Below are 22,145 nucleotides of genomic sequence, written 5' to 3'. Positions count from 1 at the left end.
CACTGTCAGCAGTGAGGTTGTTCCCATGGCAGGGGATGTGGGAAGGTTTAAGAGCAGAGCCATGCAGTCATGGGATAGGGTACACAGTTGCACCATGGGGATGAACAGATGCCCGCAGGAGGCCTAGATGTGGGGGTTCTTAGCTAGGAAATGCTGGGTTCTCTTATGCAGAATAAATGGGATTATCTCAGGGATTCACCCTGGATGTGTTGTTGGAGGGAATGGTTTCTTAGGTCTGGTTTCTGAACCGTGGGGAAGAATGAAGTAAAAGAAGTAACATTTCCTTCTCTCAAGAAAGAAGCCTGTGACTGAAGAATTTGTAGGAAAAATTGACCAAGAGTTTGGTTTTGTCCATTGAAAAAAATCAGTAAGAGTTTCAAATTGACTGAATAACCCCAAGACCCATACAAGGACCATGCAGTCTGCTGACTCAGGCTCCTGCCTCTTGCTTACCCTTTACTGCACTCTCTGTTTTCCCTTCCTCCCCTGTTCCGTCATCATCCTCCATCATCCTAACACCCCAGCGTGTAACTCCATGAACCGAGAGCACTCCCCATTGTGCTGTCCCTGTGAGGGGTCCAACAAGCGGGGCCTCACCACCCCCTGGTCTGTGGACTCCTCAGGTGTCACCCTGCCTGTGTGTCCCCTTTCCTGTCTGCTTCAGGATACTCTCTAAGATCAGGTTCTTGCTCATTCTCCAGTATGGAACACTTCCCTCTGTCCATTTCTCTTGTCGTTGTTAGTCTTAGTTCATTGTGTGGGGTCATCCTACATGTGGTTTATCCCAGTGTTCTGGGAGCAGACTCTGGGCCTGCCAGGCTGTGTCCGCCTAGGTCTCCAACACTCATGGAACTGCACCCTAGACAAAGAATTTTCTTTAAATTTTTTACATGTATTTAGTCATTTATTTAGTTGTGGACATGTGTGCCTATGTGTGCATGTATGTGTGTGTGCATGTGTATGTATGTGTGTCTGTCCATCTGATTGTGTGTAGCATGCACATAGAGGTCAGAGGACAACTCAATGGAGTTGGTTTTCTCTTTCTACCAAGTGGGTTCTGGGAACAGAGCTTCAGTCTTCACACTTGTCAGCATGTGACTTACACTTTGAGCCATCTGGCTTGCCTATATGAAACTTTCTCATCTAATCATGCAGGTAGTTGCTGGATTCTGTGATATGAATTACAGTTTTTCCTCTGGTGCATTATTAATAGTCAGTCAGGGAAAACAGTCACCTCTTATGCCATTACTCTGCACCTCATCTGGTCTCTGCCAACCAGTTTCATGTGAACTTGTAATTTCCCACTTGATTTAATTACTTCATAGGCTGACATGGCTCTGTGTGGAACTAGGTCTCTCCTTACTTCCCATTTTGTACCATGGACTGTAATACATTAGTCCTCATTGTTCTAAGTAGTAAATAATTCGCCAGTCTAGTGGAAACTCCTTCACTGGGAGGATTTTTATGTTTCTCATGATTCTTTGAGGATTTCATACAATATATTTCAATCCTATTCTTTCCTTCAACTAGGATTCATATTTTTTAAAATAAAAAATTTTTAAATAAAATTATTTGACTGAGATGGACAGATGGGTTAGCACTGCTGCTCTTCCAGAGGGCTCAGGTTAAATTCCCAGCATGCATATGGTAGCCCACAACCATCTATGCTACAGCCTCCGGGCATCTAATTTATCTTTCTCACCTCCACATGAACCAGGGACACGTGGTCACAGGTGTTCTGGTAAAGCAGTAATAACATGAGGAAAAACAACAACAACAACAACAACAACAACAACAACAACAACAGCAACAAACAAAAAAATCACCTTTCTCTGTCCTGCAAGGCAGGGGCAGGATTCCTAACTGAGCTGTGAGAGGAGACGCTGCTGTGCAGCTGATCCTGGGCCTTGCTTCCAGGAAGGAGCTGGTCATATCTGCTCTCTGCTCTCTGCTCTCTGCTCTCTGCTCTCTGCTCTCTGCTCTCTGCTCTCTGCTCTCTGCTCTCTGCTCTCTGCTCTCTGCTCTCTACTCTCTGCTCTCTGCTCTCTGCTCTCTGCTCTCTGCTCTCTGCTCTCTGCTCTCTGCTCTCTTAAGCACCTCTCTGCCACTGTCTGCCTCATGTTACAGCTTAGGACCGAAGGGAGGCATTCTTTCTTTGGATGTGTCGCCCCCTGAGCAATGTGTATAAAATGCTTTTCTTCAAGTTTTCTGTTTTCATTATTTTACTGCATGGGTCAGGTTGAACTCACTTTGTGCCTCCACCTTCGGAAGGCTGGGATTCAAGGTGTGCACTACCACCAGCAGCTCTCCCTCGCTCCCTCCCCTCCTCCCTCCCTTCTTTCCTCTCTTCTCTCTCTTTCTCTCTCTCTTTCTCTTCCCCCCTCCTCTCTGTCTCTCTGTCTGTCATTCTCTCAGTCTGTCTGTCTTTTTGAATAGGAATACTATGTAATCTAAGTGTGTATTGAGTTCCTGAGGTTATCCTAGTTGCTGGGATTATACAGATATGCCATCATACCCAGATTTTATGAAATATTTTTTGTTCTTTTTACACTGACTGCATATTTTATTAAATACAACTAGTAAAGGAGTCAGTCCTTATTTCAGTTCTAAGGTTATAATTAGTTTCAGACAAATTTCTTTTTTTTCTTTTTTAATTTTTTTCCTTTTTTAAAAAAAATTGGGTATTTCTTATTTACATTTCAAATGTTATTCTCCTTTCCCCATTTTCTGTCCATAAGACCCCTATCTCCTCTCCCTCCTTCTATATAAGGGTGTTCCCCTCCCCATCCACCCACCCCCCACAATTTCCTACACTGGGACCAAGGGCTTCTCTTTCTATTGGTGCCCAACAAGGACCTCCTTTGCTACATATGCAGTTGGAGCCCTGGGTCAGTTCTTGTATAGTCTTTGGGTAGGGGTTTAGTCCCTGGGAGCTCTGGTTGGTCAACATTATTGTTCTTATGGGGTTGCAAGCCCCTTCAGCTCTTTCAATCCTTTCTCTGATTCCTCCAACAGGGGTCCTGTTCTCTGTTCAGTGGTTTGCTGCTAGCATTCGCCTCTGTATTTGGCATGCTCTGGCTGTGTTTCTCAGGAGAGATCTATATCCAGTTCCTGTCAGCATGCATTTTCTAGCTTCATCCATCTTATCTAGTTTTGGTGGCTGTGTGTGTGTGTGTGTGTGTGTGTGTGTGTGTGTGTGTGTGTGTATGGGCCATATGTGGGCAGACTCTGAATGGCCGTTCCTTCAGTCTCTGCTCTTGGTTCTCCAGTAAGTCACAACTCTGTGTTACAGTAGTTCAGCTCATTTTTTCCCCTGTCATGGAATTAAACCAACAATCAAACCCCAGCTCTTTGCTCCTCACTGACTGTGTTCCATTAACCTGTTGCTTGGCCTTTTAATGTTTAGCCTCGAAAAGGGAAATTTATATTGAAGTTTCCCTTTGCCAATATCACTCAAATTGAAATGAGGTCATCACTGAAGCATTTAGCAGAGTGACCAGGTAGTTAGCAGTATGAGTCCTATTATCAGAACAATGAAAACCAATTCCTGAAGAAGCAGAAACTTTAGTGATCAAAGAGACTTCTTGTGCAATACAATCATAGTTTTCATATCTGCCCTATCACTGGCTCTCAATCATGCAGTACGCCTATATGTGATCTAATTCAGTGTCCCAGATGTACACTGCCTGGAGATCTACAGTGTCAAGAAAACTCTGGTGGACTGAGAACAACTGGTGCTCCACACATTAACAAATTTTAAACTTTCAAATAGAAGCATGGGGCTTGGTTTCTTCCTCGCGTGTATAACACAAGTGAGGTGAGGTGTTTATAAGGACATTTCAACCTGAAATGGGAGCAAAGAGTGTAACTTCAGGAATGAAATATTCTGACGAGAATTTCAAGGTTCCAGTGTCCTGTGACTTATCATGTCTCCTTCTCTGAACTTAGGATGTCGATGAAGGGAAAGACAATCATCTTCTCCATCAATCAGCCTCAGTACTCCATCTTCAGATTCTTTGATAGCCTCACCTTAGTGGCTTCAGGAAAACTCATGTTTCATGGACCTGCACGGGACGCTCTGGAGTACTTCACATCTGCGGGTACGGTCGCCTGTTGCTGTGAGAGCTTCTCCATTCACAGGACCTGCAAAGAGAACATGGGGTATCAGGGCTGCTGTTTGACTCTCGTGCAGGCTTACTGAGTGTGGGTTCCACTTTAAATACCGGTGGTTAATTTGGTGGCAGGATTTTTGCTAGTTTAACAGTATTGGCTTGATATCCAGGTCTTTTTTTTCTCTCCCTCTCTCTCTCTTTTCCTGCATGCATGGTTGCGTTTGAGTATTCTGACTGAACTCCTTGTTCTGCTTCCCGGTTGTGGTGACCCTCTTAGGTAACATGCTGGCCTCAGGCCCACTTATCTGTCATTTATTTGAACAGCTTGGGAAAAGCCCACATAGCAGATGGTGCTGTTAAGTTTTCCCCTAGTGTGTGATCTGACTTGGACCTGCTGTGGAGAAGCTACTTAACTCATGAGTGTGTTCTAGCTTCAGATTCAGACGTTGCTTGGGGAACTATAGAGACTTAAGTCTGACTTCATAGTTCTGGTCTTCCAGGGTCTTTCAGAGCCAGATTGTATGGTCAGAGTTTTTTCAAAGGTTAATGCAGTCAGCGTCATCTTTTAGAAATATGGATAGAGTTATGGAGGCTTCTCTGACTCCAGGTGTAGCCTTAACTATTTACTTTCCAGCACTCTTTATATTTATCAGTGATTAATCATTGTCACTCAAAATGTGCAAGCTTGTTGAATCTACGGAGTCTGATAAAAATGTAGACTGAGTTCAAATGTTTGTTTCACAGGACGAATTCACATGTCTATGTCTGGTCTACATCTCTTCTATTATCTATAGCTAGTTTATATCTATTTATTGTGTAGTACCAGCACACGTGCACACACATGTACAAAAACCAACACACACACACACACACACACACACACACACACACACACACACACACACACACCAGGCTGGGAAACAGAGAACGTCAAAATATTGTGTGGATATAAGAGGAAAAGGTAAATTAGTGAAGGGAAATAGAAAAGAGGAAGACGTTAGACTGCATCCTCCCTCTACTCCCCCACTCTCTGAGAGAGTGTCCTGAGGCTGTGTTCTTTGGTTGCATTCTTTGTAGGTTACCAATACGAGTCCCACAACAACCCTGCAGACTTCTTCCTGGACGTCATTAACGGAGGTTTCCCTGACACAGAGGAAGATGGCCATGAAGGTATGTGAATCTCCTAGAGTCACACAATTTTGCCTAACTGATTTCATTTAAACACAACACGGGTTCATTGGAATATAGCTTTTTATATTAATTAAGTGTCCTAAAATTAGCTGATAGACTTTGCTGTTGGTCGGTGCTGGGTGCGTTTGATATTATTTATGAAGGAACATTTCTGTGACATCGTCAGTAGTAATGACATCTGTTAGAAAGTGAATGCACTCATTGCTTTGCATATTATTCTCGTACTGCCTTAGACTGGGTTTGCTTAGGTGGCCAGGCCGGCCTTGCATCTGTGCTCTTTCTGCCTCACCTCCCAAGTACAAGAATTACAGGACTAATTCACTATGCCTGGTTTTGTTTATAACATTTCAAAAATAAAAACTTGGGCAGTTCATGTATGTGCATGTGGCAGAAAGCAAGAATCAGGTCTTCATATTCAGAAGCATAGACCGTATGGGAAAGGAGACTTTGTTAAGAATGAGAGTCCAGAAGGGAAAAGGCCATCAGTTTGCTGTATCCATGGGGTAATGACAGTAGACAGGTCACTTAGGGATGCTCTTCTAATATGTGAAGGAATTTCACAGCAGCAATTGTTTCATTCTTAATTTTCTGTGGGCTGAGGATGTAGGTCAGCCAGGAGAGTGCTTGCCTAGCAATCACAAAGCATGGAGTTTGGTTTCCAGCCCTACATAACTGGGTGTGAAGGTAGAGACCGGGAGAAGTGTGCAGTCACTCTTGGCTACACAGCAACTTTGAGGAAAGTCTAGGTACTTGAGACTCTGTCTCAAAGAAAAATCAATACATAATTTATGTGTTATTCATGAAAATGTATCATAAATGTATCTGCTAATCACTCCTTGTCGTTGGCCACTTTCATCCAAAAGCTGACGAAAATGAGGAGTTTGTTGAGAGACAGCATCAAGTCACGGGAAAATTGGCCAATATGTATGCCCAGTCCCCCTTACACAGTGCCACAAGAGCCAGACTGGATCAACTCTTGGGGGAACAGAAGCTGGACAGGAGCTCAGCTGTGGAGACCACATGTGTCACCCCTTTCTGGCATCAGCTTGGGTGGATCACCCGTCGATCCTTCAAAAATTTCCTGGGTTTTCCATGGGTCACTACAATTCAGGTAATCCGATGAATTATTTTAAATGTACTGCAAAACAAAAACAAAAACAAAAACAAAAACAAAAACAAAAACAAAAAAAAACTCAAGTAGGAACAATTTATGTTTGTGTCAGAGACTTCCGGGTCACACTTGCCTTATGCTACTGTCTGTGTGTTTGTGGTCCCTCCGTACTTGCTGTGTAGAAATGTTCACGAGAGCAAGCAGAACATGACTAACGTCATACTTACGGAAAACCTTTCAGTGGTTATTTTTTACTTAGAGGGACTATAGTCACTAAGGCATGTAGGACATTTGATTCAGCGGTTGCATGAAGTAATGAGAGGCACACTTGGGAGTTCCTCTCAGCTGTACTCTTTAATTCACCAGTGCATCCTCAAGTTTAAGTACAGGCGTGAGTAAAGTGAGCACAGAGGCTTTTTCAAGATGCAACCTTCCATGTGGGCAGACGGATAAAATAGATAGATCTCCACAGGTAAAATAAAATAGATAGATAGAAAGATAGATAGTTTAAACAGATAAAATTCGTAGCATGCCAGTTGAAAGAACGGACTTTGGAGAAAGTCTAAGTTGAGAAAGGGTGGAGATGGCCAGAGAAAGGGAGGGAAAGAGGAGTTATCTGTAGCTGAAATCAGTCCGTGAGGAAACAATGCCATTGAACCCCTCTGAGGGGAGCCTTGCATCTACTGCCTGAGCAATGAGTCTGTTGTAGAGGGCTGATCTCTTCTTTGGGGGGGGGCTGGTGTTTGAGAGCAGTAGCTACTCAGAGACCAATTTATTACACAGTGCACCCAGATCTAACAACAAGACTCCTTGTCAGCTGGGAACTGGGAGGAGGGCACTCTCTGCTTTTCTTTAAACTGTCTCTCTAGCAATGGTCATCCTGCCTTAAATTTTCTGTTATTTTAACATGAATGTGACAGGAATGTAGTTCTTCCAGATTACGGGGGCCCAAACATATTCATTTATTTTTTATGTCATGATGATGATTCTGTTGTGTCATCTCTTGGTCGCAGGGTCTTTGCCGTTAGAGGGTAAGAACTGTGCTGTGGGTCTACATCTCCATTCCTGTGTAACCTTTACAGTCAGTCCACCCGGTTATTGCGGGCTGTTACTTTATTTACCAGACTTCAGTTTCTGTTGAACACTGAAACCGTGGCCAGTTGTTGGCTGCACCGAACCCCACCTAGTTCTTAACACAGGCACAGCCTTTTCATGTTTAAAGGTTGCTGCCTTTCTTTCCTCTGCGTGAGTACTGTTATTATTTGAGTTGTTCTGTTGGTTGCTCCCAACACTTTGATCTTTATAATTTGGCAGATCTGTCATAAAAGGGACATTTTCTGTCCTATTTCCTTGAAATAAAAAGATTTGATGTAATTCAAAACAGGTGAGTTACACTCAACCTGAATTATTCTTTTTTCCCCAATGAGACAATATCACGAAGTCTTATTTACTAATTTTTATGCGTGGGAAGATTTTCAGGAGGGTCAACATCTTTGGTGTGTAAACCTTGTTAAAAAATCTCTGTTGCACGGTGCTTATCAAAAACTTCTCTATTACAGAGAAACGGGACAAGCCGAGTCTTCTCCTTACATTTCTCTTTCGTGCATTTGTTTAAAACTCATGGTGCATGAGTTTATGTATAGGTGTATGTGTACGTATGTAAACATGCACGAATATTTGTGGAGTTGATCATGATTGGCCGGCCCAGAGACTGTGAGTGTGTGAGTGTTGACTGTGCGTGTGTCTGTGTGTATTTCCTGTCTAAAGTATCTTAATTCTTTTCCCTTCCTGCCACAGAGCGCCAGCAATACGTCCTTTCACTTAAATTCCGGATTGCTAAACAGTATGTGTTAGCTGCCAGATATTAATGTTCACAGAGAGGTAGAAGGTTTAATGAAACACAGAGTTAGAGAGAAAAGAAACCAGCATTTTTTTTAAAAAAAAAAAGATTTATTTATTTATTTTATTTATGTGAGTCCACTGTAGCTGTCTTCAGGCACACCAGAAGAGGGCATCAGTTCCCATCACAGATGGTTGTGAGCCACCATGTGGTTGCTGGGAATTGAACTCAGGATCTCTGGAAGAGCAGTCAGTGCTCTTAACCGCTGAGCCATCTCTCCAGCCCTGAAACTAGCATTTTTTAACCTTGGAATAGTCAAGAAAGTTTTTTTTTAGAACCTTTTAGAAGTTATCAGCAAGCATTGAGTACAGTTAGAGAACTAGAAGGCCAGAGACCATCCGTTTTTAAAAGTGTGTCTGGAGACTGGATATTGAAGATCAGCAAAGGATAAAAAGAAACATAGAAAAAGCAGTTTGGCAAGGGGAGAAGATCCCTGTAATGTTTTGGTCAGTTTGGACCTTTGTTTCAGTAGTACTAAAGGTTACGAGAAATACATTTGCTTCTGAGTTCACTATGTGTCCCTCCTGTACCTGTCTCTTGCGTCTTTCCTATAATCAACTTTGCTTGTGCCGGCGGGACCAGTTCAGAAATTATAGAAAGGGAGTTTGTAGAAAAGTAAGGGAGCTTGTCCAAAGTAACAGTACAATTTAGCAACCTTGAAACTGGGATAAGACTTAAAGTTATTATAATGTGTATGGACCAGGTAAAGTGCCTGTAGGTACCTTTACTCTTTGAACATTGATTAGAGCTAGGAGAGAGAGAGAAGTGGATTTGGAGATGCAAAACCTGTCAGGCTGCTTTGGCGGGAGAGAAGGGAAGTGAAAGCAAGCCATTCTGAGGCTAGGCGCAAAGGCAGGCTGTGTCAGAGGCTGCCCCAGGGGACAGCACAGCACTGTAGACTTTCAGCTCTGGTAGGAATAAGTAGTTAGGATTTCTGGTTTTCAAGCCTAAATTACACAAACTAACACATTATGCAAGTTAAAAAATGTAAATTATATAGAGCAAGTGCAGATTATGTGCATTTAATATAAACTATAAAGGCTGGATATGATTTACGTGCATTAGTGTATACATGTGTACAGTGAATAAAACTTTATACATTAAATACTGATATACTTGAAAATTATATGCTAACATATGAACTAAATATGAGTTAAATCTATAAAATATGAATCATAGTCTATACAATATACATAATTTTAAAAAATTCTTCAGGTCCTCAACTATTTTTTTAAGATTTATTTATTTATTTAATGTATATGAGTCTACTGTAGCTGTCTTCAGACACACCAGAAGAGAGCATCAGATCCCATTACAGATGGTTGTGAGCCACCGTGTGGTTGCTGGGAATTGCACTCAGGATCTCTGGGAGAGCAGTCAGTGCTCTTAACTCCTGAGCCATCTCTCCAGCCATATATACATAATTTTAATGTCTACAAGGACAAGGAATTATGAAATGAACCCATGGAACTCTAAAAATTCAGATGTATAAAAACAGAAATGGGAGGTGTTTCATGCTTCTTCCACATACTCTTGTTTCTTCAAAGTTCAGAATTTTAACATTGATCAATAGAGTTCCAATAAGTTAATGGAGCATTGGCAGTTTGCAATTCAGTCCAAGCTCGAGATTTTAATTTCTCTTTGGTTGTTTTCTGAATATAAACTTAAAGATGCTTCTCATCATGCTAAAAAAACATCTCTGCTCAATCTGTATATGTATAGGTGTAAACCTATGGCTTTTACAACAGAGTAAATTTGTAAAATATGGATTTCAGTACAATGGTAAATGCCAATATCTATTCTTTTGTAAACTAAAGTTCACATAAGCTTCAGGGAATCAAGAGTCCTAAGACTTGGACCTTAAAAAATTAAAAGGGAGGAAAATACAGGAACCTTTCATGTTTCTCTGTAAGCAGTTGCAAGCTTCGCTGAGAACACTTATCCATCAAGCTTCATTCACACTTAATTTTCTTAATTTACCTCGAGGGGCTATATTTACTAGGGCAGAAAAGCATTTTGATTCAGAATTGAATACAGAAATTTCTGTCCACAAAAGTCTGGGTTAAGACAGCTGCTGATGCCGAAAGGCTGAAAAGGGATGTTGTTAGTTGGAGGGAAAGGTATGATGCTGTATCATTTCAGGGTGGACAACACCAACTCTGGTTGCTAGGGAGATGGATTCAGAGGTGCTGTGAGGCTGAGGAGGAAAGCAGCAATGAGGTGAGACAGGATGGTCCTCTTGCTGAAGAGCTGTCCGTTCAAACTGTGGCTCGTTTACTGGGACTGCTCGATCCACTTCTAATTATAGTTTTAAACAAAGAAAAGAAATACAATATTTCTGCTGTGTACCTTTGCCTTACTTAGTGCTGGCTGGAGAATTGAGTTTTTTATATCAGGAAATTACATGTACACGTGTTTTGTTTTTTTTTTTTTTTTTTTTTTTTTAAGATTTGTTTATGTATGTGAGTACACTGTATCTGTCTTCAGACAGACCAGAAGAGGGCATCAGATCTCATTACAGATGGTTGTGAGCCACCATGTGGTTGCTGGGATTTGAACTCAGGACCTCTGGAAGAGCAATCGGTGCTCCTAACCACTGAGCCGTCCCTCCAGCCCCCGTAGATTGTATTCTTGTATCAATAATAGCAGATTTTTATTTTTATTTTATTTCACACTCAGTGATGCTTGTGAAAAAAAAACGCAGTCATGCATGGTTACCTGTACGTATGGGCAGGCCTTGGGAGAAGAATCCTACTGACTTGTTACTAATGGAATTTTTTTTAAAAAGGACAAAGTGTATGTTAGGGATTGTTGTTGCTGTGATTTTAGGTCTTACTGTAGTGGATACCACAGCCTCAGTGGCTGGTGTAGCTTTGCATATTCCCCGGCAAGCTAAACATTTTATAGAACAATGACAGAGAAGACTCTCCTAAACTATGGGTTCATCAGGTGGACATTGATGTAAAGCTGCAGAGAGAAGTAGACGCGTTAAAGCAATCTGTATGTTGGTTAGGTCAAAAGTATTTGTTGAGTGTGTGACAACAGCTGCAGTTAAATTGTGGTTGGAATTCTACAACATTTTTATTGCTAATTTCAGTATAATGCCAGCCTTCAGGACTGGAAAAAGACCCAACAGTATTTGAAAGGAAATTTGTAGGGTTTTGGGGTCTTGCATCTGCTCTGCCACAGGGTATGGGCCCCTCGGGGAGGCGGAACACAGGAAGTGACTGTGTTTACCGCATGCCTTAGCCGCTCGGCTGTTGGACTGTAGCTAGGGAAGCCCCAGGACACCGCTCCAGGAGTGCTGAGGAAGTGCTGAGAACAGAGTCGCTCCCCCTCCCCCACACGGGGTGAGTGAGCTCTGGCGGGTCCTGTGGTTTGTGTAGGGGAGGGGGAGGGGGCTGTCCATGGCTCGATGACAGCAAGCTTGAGGCTTGAGTTTAGGCTTGGTTTGGTGGCAGCTGCAGCTGCCAGTGCAGAGATCAGAGGGCGGCTCCAGAGGCCTTCTTCTCCTTGCCTCCCCACGGCGGATTCCAAAGAAAAGAGGCAGTCCATGATTTTAAAGCATTTATTGTCGTGGCGGAAAGTCTATGTGTTAAAACCATAGCCCCCTTCTCAGAGTGGGCCTGAGATTAAACACCTTTTGCAGGGAAGAGTGTCTGGGAAGGAACGCTTATCAGCTAATCCCTCCAGGCCTTTAGGTACCTCATTAAAATGGAGATCCATCTTGAACCTATGTGACCACAGGTCACATACTCTACATGTGGAGGGGCTTGGGGTATTGCCCCTATGTGACATAGCCATAAATCTATGGGGGGCTGCAGCTAGCGACAGGGGCTGGGGGGGGGGGGGCAGGTGAAGTGCCTGTCATCTCTTCAGGGTTTCTGGGATTTCAAGCCTTAGCTCAACGGGGAACCAGGCTACCTTTCACAGTCCCATAGAAATTCTACTGTTAGACAGGATGTTGAACACTTACAATGCCAAGTACAAAACGTTAAAAAATCAATTTCCATCTAACGATTCATCTGATATTGCTCAAATATTAGCTGATAAATTACCTGGCATGAATCCTAAAGCTTTAATTCAGCTCGTGACTCACGGAGCTGGAGGAGCCTGTGTTCCTTTTTCTTAGTATTGTTTTAATTGGTGTTGTTGAACTGGATATTTACTAACGTTGTTTTACAAGCACACTTTGCAAATACGTATCTTATGGCAGAATCTTTTAGAAACTAAAAAAAATGAAAAAGGAGGAAATTGTAGAGAAATGACATGAGGTCACTGCTCCCAGCATGCTAGCCAGCTGTGAGGTGACATAGGACTTCTGTAAATCTCAGCATACCGAGGCACCAGGAAGGCATTTTCTCAGCAGAGCATTCTGGGGTTCTGCCAAGCAAGCTGCACACCTGAGGAAGGGGTCTTCATGATCATTTTCCCATGAGAAAGGAACTTTGTTTATAATTAAACTAAGCCGCACATCGAAGAGTTGGACCGCAGACAGATTTCTCAGTCTGCAAGGAGGTTTGGGTCACCTCGAACCAAGAGAACTATTGCTTGAGAAACAGAAGCTGGTGAGAACTAGAAGCTGTAGGAAACTTTTAATCTGCTTGCCTATAAAGAATGCCGGGACAATCAATAAACCATGCATTGACACATTGTGGCTGTGCATCCCCTGTGTCCTGACTCTCCCTTTAGGGTCCCAGCGCACTAGATGTTGACAGAGCCTCAGATTGCAGGGCCCTCGATTTTCAGTTTAATGTACTAACAGCCTATTAACATGCATGTTATATATTCTCACAGGGACACCTGCCAAAATATAGTATTTATTTCACTGTAGAGATCTGCTTAGAGAACTATATATCTTAAAATGTGTCAACACTACTTACTCCTAATGAAAGTTTTTACTTTTTCCTTCTATTTCTTTTTGGAAGGTGATTATCATAGTCATACTGGCGGTGGTCGTGGGGACTGCTTTCCGTCTCCTGCAAAATGTTTGTACTGAACTCCAGATGAGGTGAGCCAATAAGAAAATGCTGTCGTCTCGTTGAAGCGTGCAAGAACTGGAATTCATGACAACAGCGTAAGCAAGGTCGAGTGCGATAGACACTGAAAGCTGAGCAGAGCTGACTTTTCCACGTATTTGTGTGAGGATAGTTCAAAACGATACGCACCACTCAGTTCAAATTTTAATGGGTTTGTGTGTGTGGAACAGCCTCTCTTGATGCAGACAGACTACCATCTCATTCTACATGGAGGGCAATTTTTCACCTTCCTACATGGAGTTCCATAACTCTGGGAGAAGATCTCCCTACTTCATATGAATCACTCCCAATTCTTGGCAACCACCATTCTCCTTTCTGACTGTGAATCTGACTAATGTTAGACCCCGAATTGGCGTCACGATGCATTTGTGGCTTGTTGTTGTCTAACTTAGGTTCTTGTTTGTTCTGGCTGACTAGATTCCATTAGTGTAATGTCTTCAGGGCTCATCAAAGCGTGGCGGGTGTGAGGATTTCTCGGACACTGTAAGGCAGAATAATTGTCCATTGTGTGTACATGCCGTTGTTTCCCGTTCATATCTGTCTGAAAATGTGGTTTGCTCTCACCTTTGGCTACTATGGCCGATGCTGCTGAGGGTGGAATACATGTTTGAGCTCTAGAATTTTGTCCTTAAGGTAGAAAGGTACAGTTGACAAGTCATAAGGCCATTGTGACAGAAGTCATCTAGGAAAGGCTATTATTTGTCTTAGTCAGGGATTCTTCTCCTGCACAAACATCATGACCAAGAAGCAAGTTGGGGAGGAAAGGGTTTACTCAGCTTACACTTCCACATTGCTGTTCATCCCCAAAGGAAGTCAGGACTGGAACTCAAGCAGGTCAGAAGCAGGAGCTGATGCAGAGGCCATGGAGGGATGTCACTTACTGGCTTGCTTCCCCTGGCTTGCTCAGCTTGCTCTCTTATAGAACCCAAGACCACCAGCCCAGGGATGGCACCTCTCACAATGGGCTGGGCCCTCCCACCCTTGACCACTAGTTGAGAAAATGCCTTACAGCTGGAGCTCATGGATTTCCTCAAGGGAAGCTACTTTCTCTGTGATAACTCCAGCTTGTGTCAAGCTGACACACAAAACCAGCCAGTACAGCAAGCAAGTGAGTTTCCTGGAGATGTCCCACCATTTTTGCATGGCTGTGATGGGCGCACTCTGGAGAGGCGCAGCGCCAGAGATTTCATCCCAGGATTGCTTCTAACTGCTGATATGCCTTCCCTGACACTATTGCATAGCTTAATGATTCTTGAGCATCAGCCAACCCTATGTGGCAAATTCCTTACAGGTCAACATGAGGATGGACTTTCATGAATTAATATTGTTTAGATGAATTATTGACTTTATAGCATTCCTGATTTGACTCAAATAATTCTAGGAAGACGCTTCAAGGAGATGGTTTTAGTTATTTTGCCAGAAAGACACAGTAAAGTTAGAATCCAGAATAGATTGTGCCCCCTCCTCATAGAATAGACTGCATAATAAGGAATACAATAATCTTTCATAAATAGCATGAAGAAGAGAAATAGGCTTGAAACAAATTTGTGATCAAGGAAAAACATTCATTCTAGGTCAGGTCCAAGGATAAAGCCACAGATGTGCACTATGATAAGTCAAGGACTTGTGAAACTGTTGCTTTGAACTTCTAATGAGCTTACAGAATGAAACACTGCTTTCAACTTAATATCAACATCCTTCTGTAATTTCCCTTTTGTGTAACATTTTATCGATGAGGTAATTTATAGATAAGTTTATAGAGAACTTTTGTCTAAGAAGGTATACATTGCCAGAGAGAAGAAATAAAGTGTGGCTTTTGGGGCTCTGCCCCATCCACCAAATTTTTATATGTATATGTCTGTCTGTCTATATGTATGTACATATATATGTATATAGGTATATGAGAATATATACAAGTATGCATAAACACTTGTGGGACTGATAAAACATGTCAAGCCCAGACAAAGTGTGTGTGTGTGTGTGTGTGTGTGTGTGTGTGTGTGTGCATGTATGTCCTATAGTATGCATGCAGAGGACAGGCAAATTTACAAGAACTGATCTGCCCACCACATGGGTTTCAGGGATTGCTTGCAGGTCATCAAGCTTGGCATAGTCATCTTACCTGCCGAATCATCTCACTGGCCTTGGATTATTCCTTGCTATTGACTGAGAGTTATTTTTATTTCTGAAATATGAACCCCTCACCACATACATACATGATGCACACACATTTTCTCCCCTTCTGTGTGTTGCCTTTTTATTCTGTTGATAGTGTCCTTGATGCAGGGATGGCTTTAGCTTACCTATCTATTCTGCATTTGTGGCTTCGGGGTCAATTTTCCTGAATACACTTGGTTTGTTTGAATGTGAGTGTTGGGTAACGGATGGGATTCAGTTATTCTGACTTGTGGTTGTTGTCTAGTTTTGAGTTGTAATGTGGCCTTAAAGATATCCATTCATGATAAACTAAAGCATGTTCCAAACATCAGCAACATCACGATTATCACGATTATCACTGAAATTTAAGTATGGAAAACGACCTTGCTCACCTTAGTGGCCTATGTCTAGTTGAGCTGTTGTACAGTTTTAAAGATAAGCTTTCAGATACCTAGACATCCCCTCTGGTCACGACTAAAAAGAGCAAGTAACAGTGGAGAGATGAGAGAGAAGCAAACACAGAAATGTGTGTGCACAAGGAGGAGAGGTGGAACCGCAGAAGAGAGGATGGGAGGTACAGCCCGATATGAGTAGTCTGTGCTGCCCCCTGAGGTCACAGTGAGGTCCTCACCCAGGCTGCCACTGGGAACCTGCAGCAGTAGGGGCTCTGCATCAGTGTCTGTGGCCCATGTTACTACCAAAGGCCCTGTGGACATCTCTCTTCCGGGCTGCTGTCTGGGGCTATGTTGACGTCTGAGGGCTGCATAGAGTTCCCCCCAACCCCCTCCACCTCTTGCCAGCTGTAGGAAAATGCCTTCATCGGATTGACTATAGGCAAGTCTGTGGGACATTTTCTTGATTAATGATTGATATGGTTGAGGCAGTGCTACCCCTGGGCACGTGGTTCTGGGTTGTATGAGACAGCAGGCTGAGCAAGCCATGAGGATCAAGGCAGTAGAAGCATTCCTCCATGACCTCGACTTCCATTTCTGCCTCCAAGTTCCTGCCTTGAAGTCCTGCTCTGACTTCCCTAAAGATGGACTATTACTTGGGATGTGTACGGCAAATTAAATTTCATTTCCCCAAGGTTGCTTTGGTTATAGTGTTCACCACAGCAAAAGAAACCCAAGCAGGACAGTTAGAAACAGTTCCTCAGCACCACCTATTGAATTATTTTCAGTGTTACTATTTAAACTGTCGCTAATGTTCAGGAGGCCAGAAGTCACCTCTCCTGTTTGGATCCGGAGTTGCCTTTGTGCTTTGTTCAATTTGTGTAATTAGGAACTGGATTTTTTAAAAAGAGTTTCTTATTTATTTTATGTATACATTGTTGCTGTCTTCAAAAGAGAGCATCAGATCCCATTACAGATGGTTGTGAGCCACCATGTGGTTGCTGGAATTTGAACTCAGGACCTCTGGAAGAGCAGTCAGTGCTCTTAACCGCTGAGCCATCTCTGCAGCCCAGGAACTAGATTTGAATTTTGTGGCACATGAGTTCCTTTGACTCAACAGCCTTATAAGGTTGAGATACCAACAGACTATGAAGGAACTCACATTGAAAGAAATAATTAGACCCAGAAATTTATCCTGTGCACACTAATAAATATATTTGAAATAACTTCCCAAAATGCATCTGTAGTCTGACGTACCTTACAGCATTGCACGCAGTATCCAAGTTTAAGACTTTCTGTCTGCCAACAGAAAACTGGCAAAGAAAATGAGACTTGCAATGTACTTATCTTGAAAAATGGGAATATCGAGAGAACTGAAGATTTGAAGAACAATCATGCAAAATAAAAGAATGCAAGGATCGAAAGACAAGCACATGGTTCACTTACATGTGGAGCAATTCACCTCCAGGCAGCATGGCTGGCAGTGACAACCTCCAGAGGTGCTATGCACTGAGGAAACACACGTGACTTAATACTATACCACCTGATAAACCGGAGAAATAAGTTTTATTTTCTATTGAAGTGAATTATATTGAGCACACTCAATCCAGCAAATATACTCTGCACTTCAAAGTTTCTGAGACAACATTTCAAATGAGGTACTGTAGAAATGACGCATATTTGTAGAGACGGGTGTCGCATAATTTAGTCTGATATAATTATTTCACAAAATCATCCATGGATCATTACTTTTATGCCTTAAATATACAGCTGTTAATCTACAATTGCGACATTTAAAATATCAGGTCAGTAAGTAGATGTGGCATATAGTTTAACTATAATCAGGGCCACAAGTTTCCCTTCCTAAGTGTCTAGTTTTGTCAATAAAAAGATAGGAAAGTGTATATACAGATGGGAATGGGAACTGGAGGACAACTTATTAAAGATAGAGCGAGGGAGGGAGGATGCCCACCAGCTGAGATCAGATGTGTGGGGGAAGGGAAGAGTGGAGAGAGAGTAGAGTGGAGGTAAAACAGGGGAACCTTGAAAGGCAGGACTGGCTCCTCAGGAGAGGAGGAGGAGCCCAGGCCTGCTATTGTGTCTGTCACGGGGTGCCTGGTTCCTCTGCTCTTATTTGACCTTGTGAGGCATGGCCAAAGTTGTAAACTGACAGGCCCAGAATTGTCCTGTAGCCCAGGTTAGCCTCATTCTGTAGCAGCTCTCTGCCTCTGCCTCCCAAGTTCTGGGAGATCTAGAGGCCAGCCTTCCTAGTTTTCCCAGAGTTTTAATCCCATTGTCAGGTTGTCTTTTTCTTTTCAACATTTTACTTTAATCTGGCCTTTGATAAATGGTAAGTGGAATTTTTTTATGTAGGAGGAGACTTGTCTCCAATAAGGCCCCTCATCTGATCTGCCTATCCATCCACCGTGTACCTGTATAAAGAGAGTCACTGACCTCTATCTGTCATTTAAAAGGGTGTTTTGTAGCAGGCTGTTAGGATCCAAATCCTGGCTTTTGTCTTAGACAAACCTAATGCATAAATCCAAGAAACACTTAACTACAGGTGGCTTTTATCCCCCTCTTCCTGCTTACTATCCCTTATCACACAAACACAAATTATTTCTTCATAAATGTGCACAACTGAATTTTTATCTTTTAATGCTCTTGCAAGCCATGCAGGAAGATGGTTGTCCTATTTTGGGAATAATCACCGTCTTGAAGGATGACACTATGGTGAAGTGTGTGGTGAGCTGTTGAGTGGAGATTCCCTCCACTGGTTCATGTTTTTATCCTTCCTCACCTGTGAAAGCAAAGTGGCTAACTGAATGTGAAAATGAGTTTTATTTTGCTTTCTTTTTCTGTATATTAGGAATGATACTTACCAATTTTGTTAGATAACTGAAGTGGTGGATTGGGGTGCCGTGACTAAACACCACAGGCTCAGTGGATTTAAAACTAAATGTGTCTGTACATTGCAGTGTGAGAGTCTAAGGGGAGGCTTCTGCCATGGTCTCTTCCTGTCTGGGCACCTTCTCTCAGGGCCCTCTCATGACAAAGGCGACAGTGCAGAGCCTTCGCCTAATGAGGACACAGACCACACTGTGTGGCTAGACTCTCATCATTTCATCACACTAAAAGGTCATTATATTAGGGACCATTAGCAAATTGTTGGATTTTAGAGGACACACGTCAATCCGTAGGTACTGCCTTGGAGTCAGAAAAAGTAAATACCTCATGGGACTCACACTTCCTGACCTTTGTAATCTAAATAGTTCTACATAACTCTACTTTCCCCCTTTTTTTCTCTTATTTTAAATACTTATTTTTATGTATACGCGTGTCTGCCTATGGGGTGTATATGCAGCCTGTGTGTGTCCTGGGGCCTGTGTATATCAGAAGAGAATGTTGTATTGTTAGGACCCAGGTAAAATATCAAGGCCTAAATCAAATGTTAAGGCCTAGGTAACTGTTACCTGGATAGTCTGCTATTATAAGGAAACTTTCTCATAGGTTTCTTCTATTATAGGAAACCTTCTAATGCCATGATTGATTACGTATTCTGTGCTCTTGGAAACCAATCATAATAGAAGTCAGTAGAGACATTTTGTGTAATTGCCTACAATAAGCTTGGACCTCAACCAACTGCCCAATAGCATTTCCTGCACCTAGGTGTAAGCTTTTTAAGGGCCCAAACCTGAGAGAGACACTTGCACCAATATAAGAAAATATTTGGAACCTGGTCAAGTAAAGTTTAACTTCCCAAGACCTCTCTGGGAACTGACATCCTACTTGGCCGAAAGAGACATGTATGTGGCTAACTAACGTTCTTGTTGGCAAGTTAAGACATGAATGTTAGGGAAGTCCTCTTTTGACAGACAAGTTAGGACATGAATATTAGAGAAGGCAAGTCCCCTGCCTCAGTTGAATACCCCAACAAATGGGAGCAAGATAAATGAACAACAAAGACATGCTCCTAAGAAAATCTCCTATCTCTAAATCCAGAGTGGTGGGATAACTTGGCACAGATGTTTGTGGACTTTGGCCATAACAACCCTGTAGGATCTTAACTCAGGGTCATGGTTCAATTCCCAAATCTGGACCATGGCCCTGGACAATCAGTCCTGGGGCGTATTCTCAATAATCTAGCCCTGGGTGACTGAGATCAGCGTTAACATGGTTTGTTAGACTATTCCCGGACCCCAACTACGTCTCCAGACTTGGAGTGACAGATGATTGTGAACCACCATATGGGCATTGGGAAATTAAACATCCATGTTTTGCTAGATCAACAAGCACTCTTTATTGCCGATCCATCTCTCCAGCCCTGCTTTTAAGTTTGTTGCTGTTGCTATTGTTTGGTTGGTTGGTTTTGTTGTTTTGTTTTTAAAAAAACCTGGGTGATATCATTTAATTTGCAGGACGAGCTCTCCTAAGGAAACCATCCAAACGTTGAATTTGCTGTTTGCCTTTGTCTCTGTTCTCTCCCTGCAGAGCTATCCTGATCCTCCTGCTCACTGGTTTCCAGTGCATCACAAGTGTGACTGCAGGGGAGCTCTTTGTGATTGACCAGGATCGCTTTCTGTGAGTAGCTCCTGCTGTAACAGGCATCAGCCGCTGGTAATCAAGTTGATTACATTCATAGTTCGGCCTAGAACTTTATCTCATGAATTACCAGTATCTTTCTTTTTTTATCTTTATTTGTTTAACAAATAACAAATTCTTATGTTTCTCACATGCCATCATGTGTTTTGAAGTATGTATAGAGATTACTAATATTAACTGAAGAAGTGGGTGGAAACTCAAGGGCAGAGGTGTCTGCAGCTCAGTGGAAGTTTCCAAGTGTGTGGTCACCAGGTCTCGGTGCTGTAGACAAAGTAGCAGTAGGAAGATGAAGACCTAGGAAGATGAAGGATTGTTGGCCTTCATACTGGAAGCTTTCCATGGAGATCTCAGGCCCGGCCACTTGCGATGATTCAGACTAAGGGGAGAGAACTTGAGCACAGAGGGGAAATCACCTCTGCTGTCTCTGCTGCCCCTTCAATTGCTCCAAGACATTGCTGGACAGAGCCAGCAGGAGGCTGTCTAGTTAGCAAAGGGTGCAGGGGAGCTTCTGGAGGTGATTTTGGGAGAGCAGATCTCTTCTCCAAGTGGCCATGTTACAGCTCTTGTGACAGCTCTCAGACAACGGAGTAGTTCTCACATACCTTTACTCCTTCTGGATAGGAGGATTCTTAGATACAGTTTTGGGGTGGGTCAGGGTCTGACAGCAGGTGCTTCCTATTGGCTCAGTCTGAGAGCTTGGGAAGACCTCATCTATATGTGGGAGGGCATGGTCCTGCTTCTACGTGACTGATGGCCACAAGCCTCTCTACTGGGGGCCGTGGGTGGGTGGGTGAGGGTGGGGTGTAGCTACATGAGAGGGGCCTGGCCTCCTGAGAGTTTAGGGAAGCTCCTACTGTCCCTTTCAGGGTCACTGGGGTTTCGATCTTATCTCGACCGGGAACTAGGATACCTTTCACAGCCCGTCGCCCCACAGAAAATCATTCATGAACCCCTAAAATGATGTCAGGTCTTTGATAGAGCTTAGGGGGTTAGCAGCAAATTGGAGCTGGAGAGGTAAAGCTACACAAGAACGAGGGTGTGCAGCCCCCTTGGACGAAGGGCAAGAAAGAGCCAGAGAGATGCTCTATAGTGAACAGCTGTCTGATCTCCTGTGCTTGTCAAACACGGAAGAAGACTTCCCACGTGGCCTATGCTAAGGACTCACATTTGCCTACAAGCGCATGCCAAGAAAAGAATCATCAGAGAGGAGCTGAGGGCATAGCTCAGTTGGTAGAGTGCTTGCTTAGCATATGAAACCCTGGGGAAGACTCACAGTACCACATTAACCTCAGCAGGGAGATATTCTGTAATTCTAGAACTTGAGGGTGGGGCAGAAGGATGGTCATTTTGCCTACATATGGAGTTTGAGGCCAGCCTGCACTAGTGGTCCTTTCTCAACAATTAAATTAAATTAAAAAAGTAAAATCAGAGATGTAATGAGGACACCGGCAGGGACGAGCCTGGAGTTTGGAATGGCTCAGTGATAGTTGCTTGGAAGGGGAAGGACTAGGTGTGGTAGCTCTTGAGGATTCATGGTTGTAAAGTGAGATTATTGAAGGAAGAAGTCTTTCCTAAAATGAGAGATGCAGAAGAGAAGGATATAGTAGCTGTAGGGTGACCTCAGAGGGCCAGTGTCACCTT

The 22,145-nt window shown here is 42.9% G+C and overlaps 1 protein-coding gene across 6 annotated transcripts in view; it reads left to right on the top strand.

Moving 5' to 3' along the window:
- Positions 1-22,145, top strand: part of Abcg3l1 (ATP-binding cassette, subfamily G (WHITE), member 3-like 1) — a 52,707-nt gene that overhangs the window by 15,237 nt on the left and 15,325 nt on the right. For 5 of the 6 annotated variants that reach the window (XR_010057347.1, XM_017599095.3, NM_001004076.2 and 2 more), the window contains 5 exons: positions 3,949-4,100; positions 5,190-5,282; positions 6,167-6,414; positions 13,243-13,325; positions 20,394-20,483. Coding sequence is in view for 5 of the 6 variants with exons in the window: in XM_017599095.3 (XP_017454584.1) it covers positions 3,949-4,100; positions 5,190-5,282; positions 6,167-6,414; positions 13,243-13,325; positions 20,394-20,483 (666 nt within the window). In the remaining variant the exon portion in view is untranslated. Of the gene's footprint in view, positions 1-3,948; positions 4,101-5,189; positions 5,283-6,166; positions 6,415-13,242; positions 13,326-17,211; positions 17,559-20,393; positions 20,484-22,145 lie in introns of those variants that run through there. The other variant, XM_039091661.2, reaches the window with a different exon arrangement.

This window comes from Rattus norvegicus, chromosome 14 (assembly GCF_036323735.1).
Source record: "Rattus norvegicus strain BN/NHsdMcwi chromosome 14, GRCr8, whole genome shotgun sequence".
NCBI classification, from domain to species: Eukaryota; Metazoa; Chordata; class Mammalia; order Rodentia; family Muridae; genus Rattus; species Rattus norvegicus.
This window is presented reverse-complemented; position numbering and strand designations above follow the sequence as displayed.